We start from the raw sequence: 14,723 nt of genomic DNA, 5'->3' as shown, positions 1-14,723 counted from the left end.
CCTGTCGGAAATTGTGTCATTAAACGAGGAATTATTGTATCGCGATTTTGTACTGTGATAAATACGTAGATCGATGAATTAGAAAAAATCCTTGCAGCGATGGGCGCTTGGGACCCAGTCTCTCCTCCCACCAGGCGTTTATATTATTCACCACATTATCCAATAAACAGTTATGTTGAGAGATGTCATGTGGTCTTAGGAGAATCAGATAAAAAATTACTAATGAGTCTACTAGCAGTTACTCCTGTTAACTGACTAATCAACGTCTCTGGACACGGCTCATTATCCTTGCAATATGTCTTTTTTAGTTTTAGAAAACATTACTTATTCTATAGGCGATATTTATTGAGTCGAGTCAGCCCCGACCCACATACGTGTCAGAGCGAACGCATTAAAAAGAGAAAACGATAGCCTGCAGCGCGCCATCTTTAATTATTTCTCAGGCGACTAGCTTCTCAAGGGAACAAAAAAAGTATCTGCGACCGTAGATAGATTTCATTAGCAGCAAGAAGCCCGACAAAGATCTCTATTAATCCAAAGGCGTAAATCTTTGTGCATCATTTTTATTGCTTTCAAACTACACCTATGTAGAGAGATTACAAACTTCATAGATTAAAGTCCTTATGTACAGGGTCATGTATCATAACTCAGAGTATTGATATCAACACGTTGACAGCTATAGTGATCACTTGGTGACTGGCACTTTAAGCTTACACTAATTGAAACGCTTAGATGGATCATTAATATTTCTAAACCTTTGATTAGAAGTAATGTAAACCAATAAGTACACCTTTAAACTTTCGATCATTTTGATTTGACGTACAATATGTTTAAAAACTAACGTGGCAGTCAACGTGCTAAATCGATATTTTCCAATCATGCTTAAAAAGTCTTTATAAAAATATGGAAATATCCCGATACACGATATTCGTGAAACTGCAGTAAAAGGGTATATTAATAGAGGAATAGGAGAACACGCGACACAAATGATTTTGTTGCGCCAAAAAATTGAATTTCATATAAAACGAACGAATATACGCTAAATGAACTTCAGCAGCCATGTTATTTTCATCCAAAGTGCTCGCTATAATTGAATAAAATTCGAACACAGAAACACAGAGGACATTTTTAATTCAATTGATATTATAATCTTTGATTAACATACTTTCATTTATATTTGGCTGCTTGTGGTGGGCGATAATTTCTAATATGTTCTGCTTTTCTTCATTCTTGGTTAAATTCTAGCTGAGAACCTGAATCACGAGTATCTTAGTCACACGATGTTTAGAGATTTTAACCCTTAAATAACCCTTAACCCCTTAACGTTCATGTTCGAGTCTGACTGCTTTGAAAAACGATATTTATTGAATCTAATGGTTCAAGGGATGATAACATTTATTTTCCTTCAAATTATACGTTGGATACAACATTGTAATTAACAAAAACCGCATTTTTAGAAACAAATCCAATAAAAAAAACTGATCATTCTTGGTTAACCCGAAAAATATGAGCGTTAAGGGGTTAACTAATATTGTATAATATATGTCAATATGATCATCCATTGGTTGATTATTTTTTAAATTGATAAAAATCAACATCAAGCAAGGTAATTCAGCTGAGATTGAGAGTCCACTCGAGGGTTAAATAAATTAATATTCCCGTCCCCGATCAGTGTTCGCCATTTCTGCCCGGTAGGATGTTAAATTTAATCGTGTTCTTTCGTTGATGATTGACAGATTAGAGGAACAGTTGTATTTGGAACGGTGTGGAATGCTGAGACAGCCGTTGTTTCCCGGGCTACCATCGTACCCCCTGTACGGGCTACGATATAATCCGGACATGCTACCACCGGCATCCCTCGGACTCATGTCTCCCGTGATACACGAGAGGTAAGTGAAAATAAAAAAGAAACCCCAAAGGAGATCTTCCAACGAAACGGCGAGAACGTCCGTGACGAAAATTTTCGCGCGTCCCACCCACCCCCTCCCTACCTCGTCGCGCGTCCGTTGGATCGTTTCGCGGTTTATAAACGGCGACACGAATCTCGTTTCAGACTGAAACTGGAGGAGGAGCATCGCCTAAGGCAGGCACGGGAACAAGCTGCACTGCGGGAGGGGGAGGAGAGGAGAAGAGCGGCACGAAATTCAACCCCCGCCGCCCCGGTACCAGCGCCAACACCTGCATCCGCTGATACTGCAGGTGAGCGAGTCGCTCCACCCCCCACTGCCTTTCATTAAAAAGAAAGCATCGATTACGAGCGATCGCGAGACATCTCTGTCCCGCCGCTCGTTTCTCACGCGCCGGAAAAAAATACTCGTTTCTTTTCCTCCTGCGAGCGCGGTCACGCGCCCATCGTCTCCGCTCTCGACACAACGTCCAACCGCGAACAACAAATTCCTCTCCTTCTCACTCTCTCTCTCTTTATTCCCCACAAACGGCCCCCTCATCATCGCGGTATCATCGTTTCTTCCTTCCGTCTGCCTTTGTTCGAGAACCCCCCCTCACTCCCAACCCCCTCATCGTATCGTTTCCGTTCGCCACAGTGTTCGTTTTCCATTGGAATCTTTTTATCTTGTTCTCGGTTTTAGTCCCATAATCGGTGCCAAGCGATCGAACCCTCGGCGACGAAACACGTACGTCGGGTAACACGCTCCACGTTCGAATAAATCTGTACCGCAACCGACGGAGTTCCATCCCCGTCACGGATCGAACCCCGAACACACGAGCGAAGCAAGCGAGGAGAAGTCGTTGTAAAAAAAACAAAAAAAAAAAACAAAAAAAAACACACACACACACACTATAACCTGACTGTGAATCGAAATCGACAACAAAAAAGAACATACTACGCTTCTAATTTTAATCTAGATTATAATCGAAGTTTATAGACATTGTAGTTCGTCGTTTACTATTCTTTTATTCTCATGGGAGGTATAGATCGATATTTTCTAGGTAAGCGGCAGCACCCCGGCTCTCGACGGTCGAGTTTTTACGTTTTCACGTTTGTTCCTTCTTTTCGGCTGTCGTTTCGAACTCGAAATTGAAAATACGCGCTGCTGGCCACGTTGAACGCACCCCGTTGAGAGAACCGTTCGCTTCGGTAGTCGAGAGGGTGAGAGAACAGAAACGTCGTCGTCGTGTCTGTCCTACGTTCGGTTAGGATTAATCGGAAGTGAAGATTGAAAAGAGAAAAAAGAAAAAAAAAAAAAAAGAAAGAGAGTAAGATGCAATCAATTCTCCGAGGCCCGATTTAGCTAATGATTTTTTTTTTTTGTTTACCTGTGGACCGAAGTCAGACTTATCGGCAGCTGCCAAGAACGACTAATCCTCTCTCTGTTCATGTCGGAAGAGTAAGTCGGCCTTCGGTCGGCCGTAAAAAAATCCATTTATATCGTATTCGAGGCAAACTGTGTTCCAACTGATTTTTGTAGCGTTGGAATTATACCTCTTATTCATGTACAATGACAATGTTCGTTACATAGTTAATCGTTTTGTAGTTAGTAACGTCCTTAAACGGCGAAACGTCAACATAAGAGTGCACACCTTGTATGAGAACAAAATAACAGAAACATATTTTTGTCGTTGTTACGATCGATAGTCCCGTTCAAAGGACGACGTTGCGTCGTTGTACAACAAAAAAAACTCATGTGTTTTCTATGAACTTCTTTAAGCGTCCTTGTTCTGCAAACGAATTCTTTTTTTCTCCCCCGACTACCCCTTTAAAACGAAAATTCAACTTTGTATTCCAACTGGTTTTTTCATATGCGTATGTACGATATGTTTAACGTATATATTATAATTTAAAGAAAAGAAATGATAATCGGTGGTCGTAAGTCGTTGGTAAATGTACTCCTTGTTTTCATGGACCTGTTCGATATCGTCTGATTCTTTCTCTTCTTTTTTGTGGAACAACTGATAACACCCGTGAACGTCGACGAAACATTTCGTGAACTCTGAATACGATACCGATCACGATGAAAACTTTTTGTATCCTTTTCCCCAGGCGAAGTGCACTCTTGCGTTAGCTCCCGCAACTGTTTTAGAAATTTGCAATTAAACACTGAATGTCAGAATAATTTCTCTTAATTGTAGTGAACACGTATTTCATCCGTCATTGACCGAATCCACCGATGTATATAACTTTGTCAAACATGTTCTTTTATCAAAATTATACCGTTTTTATATAATTTATTATGTAAACATGTATATTTGGACTATAATTGAAAATAAACATTGCAAAACGTGATCAAAATTCTGCTTGACTTGGAATTCTTGACCCTCGATTCATTTTCTGAAACAGTTTTGGGGAAGATTCGGTTATTTCTGTCGAAGACTGCCGGGCCTTGCGTACCGTACGTTGATTGAATATGGAAAAAAAAAAAAAAAATATGAAAATTGTTGACTGCGAGCGTCCCGATAGCTAGCGAAATTTCTTTCTTTTCCGATCTATACGTTGTCCAGTTATCGTGGAAAATTCGAATGGCAATCATCCCCAATACTTCGATGCGAATACATTAAGCTAATTCTTATAACGACGCGCTTGTGTGTGCACGGACCGCTTCAGGTAAGTTTGAAGTGAACGAACGATCTCGTTGTTACGAAAGATTGCGATGTTTTTTCTGTTTTTTTTTTTTTATCTTTCGCGCGCGCTTGAAGTGTTCTAGAGGATATTCGCGCGGAGTGGCCTGCACAGACGTTGCGTTCTAACGAGAGTTTCCTATCGAGATAGCTGTCCGAATACCAGCGACGATCGTTTCTCGCAAAAACGGTAACAGCGTTCGTGACACGCCTTAGGCTGACTCAAGAACCGATTTAACGCTTCTCCTCGCGCACGAATCTAACCGAAAGCTTGAATGCCACGCGAGGTAGTAGCTTAGAGCTAGATCACTAAGCGACGAGTGTTGCTCTAGACCAGTGTTTCTCAACAGAGTCTGGTGAACAAGATGAGACATGTTTAAACATTTTAAGAAAACCTTTCACCGTGCGTTGTGCCAGGAATTTATTCTATAAAACGTTTCTCTTCTCCTAAGAGCACCGATCGACGCGAGAGGGTTCCTTTGGCCGCAGTTTAAAGAAACACTGCTCCGGACGACTCGTTCGCCGTACCAAATAAGCTCTAAATAGCAGTAGATCAGTGGAAGATTACCAAGCACTGTGTTCGGGATTTGTTCCAGCTAGGAAGCCGACCATAGCGGTTCAGATGCATAGCGACCGGGAGCGAGAACGCGAGAACAGAGATCGGCCGAGCGGTAGCGGGAGCAGCGGTAGCAACAACACCAGCACCGCCAACAACAACGGTAACAATAGCGTCGGATCGGTCGGCAACAGTCACCATCAGTCCAGAAAGGAGGATCAGTCCTCCGGGCAGCCGCCACAGCCAACCGCGCAGCCACAATCGTCGGATCCAACAGGAACACCGAGCATCTATCATTCCCGTTTGCCAGGCTACCCGAATCCAGCTGCTCCCATCGGGCCACCGCCGTCCCTGGCCACTGCCTCTATCTGTTCCGTGAGCTCAGCCGCCATGCCGCCTCCTTTGGCTTCTACCTTGCCCCCTCTGAACCTTGGACCTCCGCCAGCCATAAGCTCAGCGCCTATCGGCCCTCCGCCTATACCTTCTATAGCCTCTATGTCATCCCTAACGCCGGCCGTAATAGGACCGCCGCCTCCACCTCCGCCCTTGAGTATGCCTCTGGCGCCTATCATTTCTATACCCTCCCTACATCTGCCTCCCGTACCCTCCACCACCATTCATTCTAGTCAGCATACAGCTACGATAATGAGCAGCGCGACAACCACCGTTACGACCTCCATATACCATCAGCAGCAACAGCAAGTGCAACAGTCGCAACCAGCGCCGCCCCCGCCGCCGTCGTCGTCGCAGCATCAGCAACGGAGCAGCAGCGCGAGCGGCACGACGACGACCAGCTCGTTGTCGAGCAACGGCACGATAACCACCCACGCGACGCACAGCCTGACCACGCCCAACGCCGTTCCCTCGACCATGAGCAGCGTCACCCACATGACCCTGACCCACAAATCGCCGCCGTTGTCCCACGGCGTCCACGCGTCCAGAAGCAAAGACGCGATCACGATACCGACGAGCACGACGGCGAACGCCTCGACCACGACCACCACGACGACCGCCGCGACGACGGTCGCGTCACAACCGGCCTTCGTCAGACCGTTCGAAGATTCCTTTCGTTCCACGTCGAAACCCCAACAGAGGCCGATCGTGAACAGCCATAATCACAGCATAACGAGTCAGCTCTCCCATCCGGAATCGCCTATAAAGTCGCCCGCGACCACCTCGAACGCGTCCCAGCCGATCGGTCAGATGATACCCGACAACTCCACCGCGGACAACACGAAGATCAGTCTTCAGCAGTCGCTCTCGCAGCCTATACCGTACCCGCCCCAGCAGTTCCATCATCCTCATATACCCGTCTCGCACGTACCTGGCCTGTACAAACCGCCCCACTTCTCCTCCACGTCACCCCATCAGCATCATTCCCAACCGAAGATCAGCGTCCCGACGTTAACGACCACCAGCGGCGGTAGCTGCGGCAACAGCGGCACGAACGTGACCAACTCGATCTGCACGAAGCAGCAGAGCTCGCATCACGCCAGCGAGACCAGCCAGCAGCAGGCGATAGCGACGTCCCAACGAAACGAGAACACAGCGTCGAGCGCGGTGAATTGCATAGCCGCGGAGAAAACGACGGTGAACGCGAGCTACAACAGCAACAGCCTGATCTCGAACGGCGGGAACAAGATAACGAATCACGCGAACGCCCATCACAAGAGCAACGCGGACACGACGACGGCCAAGGATGGGAAACCGAGCTCGTGCAACGAGAAAGTCGAGAACCACGCGAAGCAGCCAACGGCGAGTCAGAATCATTCGGGGAAGAGCACGGTGCAAGACAAGCCGTTGACCGCTCATACGACCTACGAGCAAGGGAAAGGTCCGCCCTTTCAGCCGATTGGTTTCAATCTGGCCGAGAAGGAGATCAAGACCGAGGTAGAGTCCAATCTAACGAACGATCAGAGTAACGTTTTGTCCACATTATCGTTTCAACCGAGTTTTAAGTTTAGCATAAACGACATCGCGCAAAAACCGATAGACACCACTCAGCTGATGCAGAGCATCAAGTCCGAGGAAGTATTGCGCACCTGTCAGAACGTGTCGAACGTTCTATTGCAGATACCAAAATACCAGGAGAAACTGTTGAATTTCTCGACAGAGCTGAAAACCGCCGCATTTTGTTTCACCGACAAGTGCAATAATTTGACTGAGATTTCCGTGAAGTGCGAGCCAGCGGTGTTGAACGTGCCTGACCTGAGCAAGGCTCTAGTCAAACAGGATGTCACTGGCGACAAGTCTTTTCTTGTACCTGAGAAACCGAAAGAGCTGACGTCCTCGTTAGATCTAGCCGAGAGGAGGAGGAAACGGAAACGCGAGAGGAACGCGAGCCTCGCGTGCAGTTCCGATTCCGAAGGCGACGACGATATCAAGGACATGGATCTATGGATCACCAAAGGTCCGCCGGCCAAGTTACAGTATTCAGAAAAAAAGTTGGCTTTCCTCGCCATGTTCGGCCTGACCACCTTGAGCAGGAGAAACGGTGAGAATCTGCTCTTGATTCAACTATCACATATTCCTCCATAATAAAAAAACGTAATCTGTAAATAAAAGTATCTGTTTGATTCTTTAAATGTTCCCACCCTCGACACTTTCCAACCCTCTCCAAGCATTGTTTTGTTAACGCGTTCGAGGCTGTTACAGAGATAGAGCTTTGCAAAGTGGAAAAGAGATACAGATTAAATCCCGATCCACCAGACGTACCTTTGGAACCGGAACCAGTAATCGAATCTGTATTGCCGATACCGCGTGACCATCCGGACGTGTTACTTCACGCGCCAGACTTTGAGCCGAAAGTTGGTTTCCTCAGGACCATTGGTCTCGATGTGATGCCTCCCACTAGAAGAGACGGTAAATATCTTCGATTCTGTTATATATGTTCTATGTACCCGAGATAATTAAACGACACTCTCGTTGAACTTACAGAGGCAGAGGTAACGTGGCAGTACGTGCTGCAGGATCGTAAGAAACGGAGAAGCACGAACTCCGTGACCGCGTACTGCGAGAAGATCGCCAAGATTTATTCGAGCAGTCCTCCGTCGTTACCGAAACCAACGCAAAAGATGAGGCTATTGGACAAGGTAAAAGTGAAGCATGTTCCAGAACGGCCACCGCCTCTGCCGCCTTTGGTTCCAAGCATTTTCTCCATGTGTTATCCTGCATTGCCCATGCCCGGCGAGAACGGCGTGAAACAGCACTGCAAGGTGGTGGATATTAAGATCGTGGACGAGAACGCCGACGAGAACGTCGCTGGTAGAAGGGAAAGATCTAAATGGGCCGGGATCGAGGACATCATGTTCGCGTATAGAGAATATTCCAAAGGTAAAACGTCAGCGAATGTCTCCTTGTATGCTCAAAGCATCCCAGAAGATATTGTTCCTTCGAGCCTGTATTACATTTATTGTACTATCTACAGGGTGTAAACGATAACTTTGGCAAAAATCATAGGGTAAGTAGAGGCCCCATAGGCAAGTATTTTAACACTAGATTGCCCAAGGAAGTCATTTTGACTGCTTTTTAATTTCAATTAGAAAAACAATTATGTATATAATGACACAATTTCTTAGAATTTTGTGACTATTTGCACAACATATAAATGCGTTTATTAATAATTGTAGTTACCTCCCCCCTCCTTCATTTCCGGTATATATATATATATGTGTTATACCTATATCGCCCAAAAGCAGTCATTTTGACTGCTTGGGAAATTTTAAATAATCAAATGACTCTTATTATTGAATTGAGTAAATTTCTTATATGACCAGTTCGACTCTGTATTGAAATAACAGTTTTCATTTTTTTTTCGATTACCAACACATGATAACATACAAGTACATGATAAATTGTCGATTTGGGCGTACCTAACCCAGACATAACCCAGACATAACCCAGACCTAATCTGGGTTAGGTTTGGGTCAGGTCTGGGTTAGGTCTGGGTTAGATCTGGGTTAGGTTTGATAAATTGCAATTTCTCAATAAGCTAAAGTAGTACTTGTTATTCGAATCTTTATGCAGTGATACTTGTTCTAACAAGTTGTTTATTTTATTTCTGCGCCCTAAATTCATAATATTATAACATAATATTAAAAATTAATTTTAAACAAATTTCTTTACACATTAGTTAATCTTTCACAATGCAGTCATTTTGTCTGCTTTTGGCCAATATAGGTATATACTAAGTTTCAGTCTTTCTAGTGTTAAGCATGGGAACCCGTGTCCGGAAATGCACCAGTAAAAAATTACGACGATCTTTAACTTCGGTCTTTAGCTCCTTATGGATAGAAAACCCCTCGTACTGGAAACTGTTTTTTTTTTAGGTGGGTCAGTCGTGGACAAACATTGAAAGTTTTACGATGAACAACGTAAACATTTAATGAAATCATGGTCAAGAAACAATAAAAAAACTACCCCTAGTTTGCCTACCCATCAGGCGCGAAAGACCAAAAGTTAAAGATCGCCGTAATTCTTTACTGGTGCATTTCCGGGCACGGGTTCCCATGCTCAAAATACTTGCCTATGGGACCTCTACTTACCCTATGATTTTTTCCAAAGTTATCGTTTACACCCTGTATATTACGAATAACGTAATATTGTCTGATACGTTGGAGTGTGTTTCGTTTCAGAGAAAGCATTGGAGAAGAAAATTTTGACGAGCGAGACATCAAAACTGGTGGCGCAGTCGAACAACTTGCGTTCCGAGACGATCCAACTGGAACGAAGGATATACGAACTCTTATCCGCTAGAACGGCTCTCGATTCGGAGAGGCGAGTGCTCGGTGAAAAAATTGAAAGGATTAACGCACTTGTTAGGAACCTTAGGTAGCGACGCGCAACGCACAACACGGAAACTCATTCATCTGTGATATTATCAAAGGGTTAAGGGTCGTTAGCGTACAGTACCGAGTATAAAACCTCTTACGACACTCGGGGCAAGCGAACGATCGCGTGGGAAGTTTTATTGACCAAATGTACAGCAGCCTTTTTCGTATTGTTTTGCGACTAAATATATACATGTTATACAAAACACGAAACACAATAACAGCAATTTCCGTGCGACTGTTCAAAGGGTCGCCCGGAACCATCTTTATATTTCATGAAACGAGAAACTGTTTAGGATGTTGTTGTAACGATGAAAGCCATATCAGCAGTATGAGAACACGTGTAAGATTGATTGTACAAAAACGAAATTATACTGAAATATATGTATGCACTTCTTAGTTGTCTACAGAAGTGGCTAATAAAGATTTTATAGTTTCAACTAACGGCTCTTAGACCCTGAACTATAAATAATTGTAATTTGTATCATAATATTTTAATGAGAAATAGACAAATCGTATAACTTATTTTATTCTGCGTAATGTGGACTTTAATGTCAAGACAACTTGAAACAATGATATGGCGCAATTTGTATATGAGTCGATCGTTGATATTAATCGATATAAATGAGAGGACGAGAGGATCGACGTTCACCGAATCGGTTCAGTGATGATCGAGAAAAAAAAAAAAAAAAAGTTACTCCGATATATAGACTGTGAGATTTTTCTTTTCTTTTTTCGTTTTGCATCGTGATACTCGATGGTGTATGTAAGCTCTGTGTTGACGCGAATTTCGAAGCACATTTAAAACGTACCACAGGCTGCGATTGCGATTAATCGGGGGATACAAGGAAAAAGAATCGAGACGGTAGACTTGTAACAATTATTTTTAACTTAAAGGATGTTTCGAGATAGAAATAACTCTAGTCTACGGACATTCGTAGAATACGGGAAAAAATCACTTCTGATTCCGAGAGATCAGAGCAGTGATCGATCCTTCCTTTCGATGTCCACTGTTCACGAATAGTGAACGCGAAGGCCAGTGAATGCAAGAAAGAAAAAAAAGAAAAAAAATTAATGTAACAACAGCAGTGAGGTACTTACAGTATAGGTAAAGTGACTTAATTTAAACGAAAACGTTGAAACATCGCGCGAGCACATTCCACGTGAAAATATGCTTGTTACCCGACCTCCAACATTCCAACACGTTCGAACCGTAATCGAATCGCAAAGAAACAGTAATCGAATGCGAATAAAATTCGTTTCGTTGAAGACAAAATTTTGTTTTTTTTTACATACAACTGAATCATAGCTGTACTAATTTTTGAGTATCCTTGTACTTGTATCTCACTCTGCTCTCTGAGTGCATCGTTCAATTATACGTCGTAACACCTGCAGTATGTATAATAGGAAAACCATTTATAATTTCATCGTTTTGTTCATTGAGTGCCTAACGTTATCCTACATTTGTAAATATCATTATTTTTATGTATTGTGTAACAAGAAGAGACCACAAAATATTTGTTGGTCCCGATCTGGCCAAAACAAGAGCCTAGGAGTAAATTGTTGAAAATATGAATTATTCGAGTATATTTATTCCTGCCTCCGCTACGCGTGTTTACCATAATTATTTCTGACCATTGATTACCTACAACCTCCCAACCCATTATAAAATATGTTCTATTCAAATAAAGCATATGTATGTATTACAGGGAAGAAGAAAAAATCAGCAACGAATCGAGGAGTAGATGATACAGTAAGTAAAATGCGAAGAGTTTCTTTTATTTGGTCACAAATTTTACAAAGACTGACTAAAATATTTGACATGATCACAGATGCCAGAGACACCTCATTTCACTTTCTCACACGAACGTGAGCTCGTGGAGTTTCGGAGAATCGACAAAGACAAACTGACACACGCCCTCTCTCTCTATTCCCCGAAGCTGCCCGAAGTAATTTCGGAGCATCTCGTGGGAGTCGAGAGAGAAAGGGTTACGTGTGCCTTCTCGCTCTTGAACAACTGAAATCCGAATCTCGACTAGAAAGAAACCAGAAACGATGCAGTGTTTAATAAAAAAAATAATAGTTACGTACAATTTATTTATTCAAACAAAATACAATATAGCGATAATGTTCTAATTCTTGTTGCTTTGTTTTGAGGATCAAGAAAGAATTGATTCCCGAGCATGCTGATAATTTGAGTTCAAATGACGTAAATTTCAAGATCGGATTCACGATCCTTTGTTCGAATGCATCCGATTGCACATACGCCTTTCGCGATGCAGACATTAATCGAGTGCAGTTGCACCGGAGCCTCGCGGCGAGTGCATCGCGCCGAGTAATCAGAGCGACGCGATGGTCTCTGAATCCAACGATACGCTATCGAGTGGATATTAGAATCGAGACACTCCATTAAAATGCAAAGTCCTCCCTAACGAGAATCAGCGACGGATATTAATTTGTTGCCGTATCACGAACGGGGCCCGGCCAGAAGATGGACAAATTGCGTGACGCGAAATATCGAGAAAAGGAGGAAAAAAGCGTACGAACCGCGGTTGCGACGAGATAGCAAGCGTGCAATTATACAGCCGCGGTCGAAGACGCGGAATGCGAGGTCTTGGAGGCCTTTCTTCCATAGGCATTCGTAAATTTTGCCTTCTGAGAATAGAAGATGGTCTCGCGAGCACAGATGCGCGCCAAGAGCGGAACGATGGCGGAAGAAAAACCTTTTACGAGTAAAGTTTACGGGTAACGTTGTCCAGAGGTATACGACTGTACGCTATATTTAATTCTCTAGTTTTACAGTAAAACTAGATTTCTGAAATAGAGAGGAAGCGGATAAAAATTACGAAGAATAATATTCCACCGTGTACGCGATTTTATACGAAACACAGGATGCTCACGCGAATAGATACCAGGGACACGTGCATCTGACTCAGAGGAAGATGGAACGAGCTCTTTGGAAATTACTGTGAAGATTACAGTACTCGCGCGTACCCGTCGATTTCTCGATCTTTGTGTTTCACTTAATCGACTGGTAAAACGCGAAGCATACATTCCGAACCAATCGCGTGTAATGAGAATTATGTGAATAATCAAGCGACCCAGGCTTTCTCTAAATTCTTCCTTGACCTCCTACAATGCACCTCGATCGGTCGATTAGGTTTTGAAACGCGTTTGGTCGGCTCAGAAACGCGATTATTGCCCGGAAAATGAGGCTGAAACTTCCTGCGGCGATCGAGGTTCATGAAATAATCGATGAGAAGGAGTCCTCACTTATTACTACCAGTTACTTCCTCCTTCAAATTTGCTCGTTGATGAACGACCGGCCGCTTCACTCGTCAGCTCAATGCGACGAGCGAAGCTCGCGTACGATAATCGAGGTTGCAATGATCAGAGTTCCACCACAGTTTACTTGGTATTTTGAACCTCTTATAGTATCAATTATTTTAGGAACAAACTTGCCAGTTTGTCCTATCTGCTCTAAAGCCATAACAATCTCGCCTCGCGTATCGATTTTCGTTTAAAAATCTCATAGTATGTTAACACGATATTTTAACATTCTCGTGTAGTAAGCAGCTGTTCCATCGTTAAATATTTAAAGAGCAAGATAAGTGAAAATTTGTTGCAATGTAAGCTCAGTTCCCCTTGTTTTCCAAGAAATCGCGTACGAGAATTTTTTTTTAGCTTTGCCTCGTGGAGCGCGTCGTGCTCTATTTTTACCCTGATTTGATGCACGCGTGTACGGTATTTCGAAGACAATTTCGAGCAGACTCTTCCCTAAAAATAGATTACCGGAGTAGACGGTTCGATTACGCAAAAATTGGCCCCGCAAGAGTGCAAAGATTTTAACCGAGACGCTTCCGTACACAAACGTTGGTGCACGTAAAACGGCGTCCCGTCACGTGCACGTTCCACGAGCAAACCAGAACATTTAGTAATTCAATTTGCCACATGTTTATCGGATCAACATAGATAAATATGACGTTTGATGCGCCTGCACTGCGTGCAACCGCACCGTTTTTCATACGGTGGGAGTCAACAAAGAGAACGTGACTGGTCGACGCGGAAAAAGGATGCTGCGAACGCGAACTTCGACCGTGTCCGTTACAGATGATAAGAACAGCAATAACAATGCGACGAATCGGAATTATAATCGGATCTCGCGCGAAAACTGGATGAAATACTATTTCAAGAACTACACAATAAGTACTCTGTTTTACTCCACATCGAACGTAACAAAAAACGCACGCACCTAATTTCGATCGAGGTTTAAATGGCTTCGCGAATAATCCTGTTACACTTAAATGCTATAATTCACACTCAAAGTCATCCACAACCTTTACCTCTCTAATATTGTCCGTAAAATCCAATATACAGAGATAATGCTAATGCAATAGAGGCGGAGAGAAAAGTAACGAGTGTTATAAACGCAAAATAATGCTCATGAAACTATAAAGACTATTTTATAGACCTAAATTTAACGAGATCGTCGACGTTACTTTTCACCAATTATGCAAGGGGCGAAACTGTGTCAATTTTTTTTTTTAATAATGTGTATGCAAATTTTGTATGCAAATTTCCAAAGAGGCTGTAAAAAATATTACGGGAAAGATTTACACGTTCTTCCGAAAAGTTTTATCAACGAGAAAGAAGCTAATGGGCTTCTGATTTCTAAAAATAAATTTTCAATTATTTTATAACGTCGCGAATGAATTGCTATGTTTTGGTGTTGATGATTGTCTATCGTTAGAACGAAATTTTGC

At 43.2% G+C, this 14,723-nt stretch overlaps 1 protein-coding gene across 2 annotated transcripts in view; it reads left to right on the top strand.

The window, feature by feature from the left end:
* The window catches only part of LOC122397039, an 87,884-nt gene extending 76,374 nt beyond the window's left edge, over window positions 1–11,510 (top strand). For both annotated transcript variants that reach the window (XM_043395866.1, XM_043395858.1), the window contains exons 10-15: window positions 1,737–1,889; window positions 2,054–2,199; window positions 5,172–7,625; window positions 7,787–7,993; window positions 8,069–8,464; window positions 9,766–11,510. In XM_043395866.1, the coding sequence (XP_043251801.1) occupies window positions 1,737–1,889; window positions 2,054–2,199; window positions 5,172–7,625; window positions 7,787–7,993; window positions 8,069–8,464; window positions 9,766–9,965 (3,556 nt within the window). In that variant the 3' untranslated portion in view covers window positions 9,966–11,510. The remainder of the gene's footprint in view (window positions 1–1,736; window positions 1,890–2,053; window positions 2,200–5,171; window positions 7,626–7,786; window positions 7,994–8,068; window positions 8,465–9,765) is intronic.
* Window positions 11,511–14,723: the final 3,213 nt, after the last annotated feature.

This window comes from Colletes gigas, unplaced genomic scaffold, assembly GCF_013123115.1.
Source record: "Colletes gigas isolate AHSC1104 unplaced genomic scaffold, ASM1312311v1 Colletes_gigas_Sc00001, whole genome shotgun sequence".
Lineage (NCBI taxonomy): Eukaryota > Metazoa > Arthropoda > Insecta > Hymenoptera > Colletidae > Colletes > Colletes gigas.
This window is presented reverse-complemented; position numbering and strand designations above follow the sequence as displayed.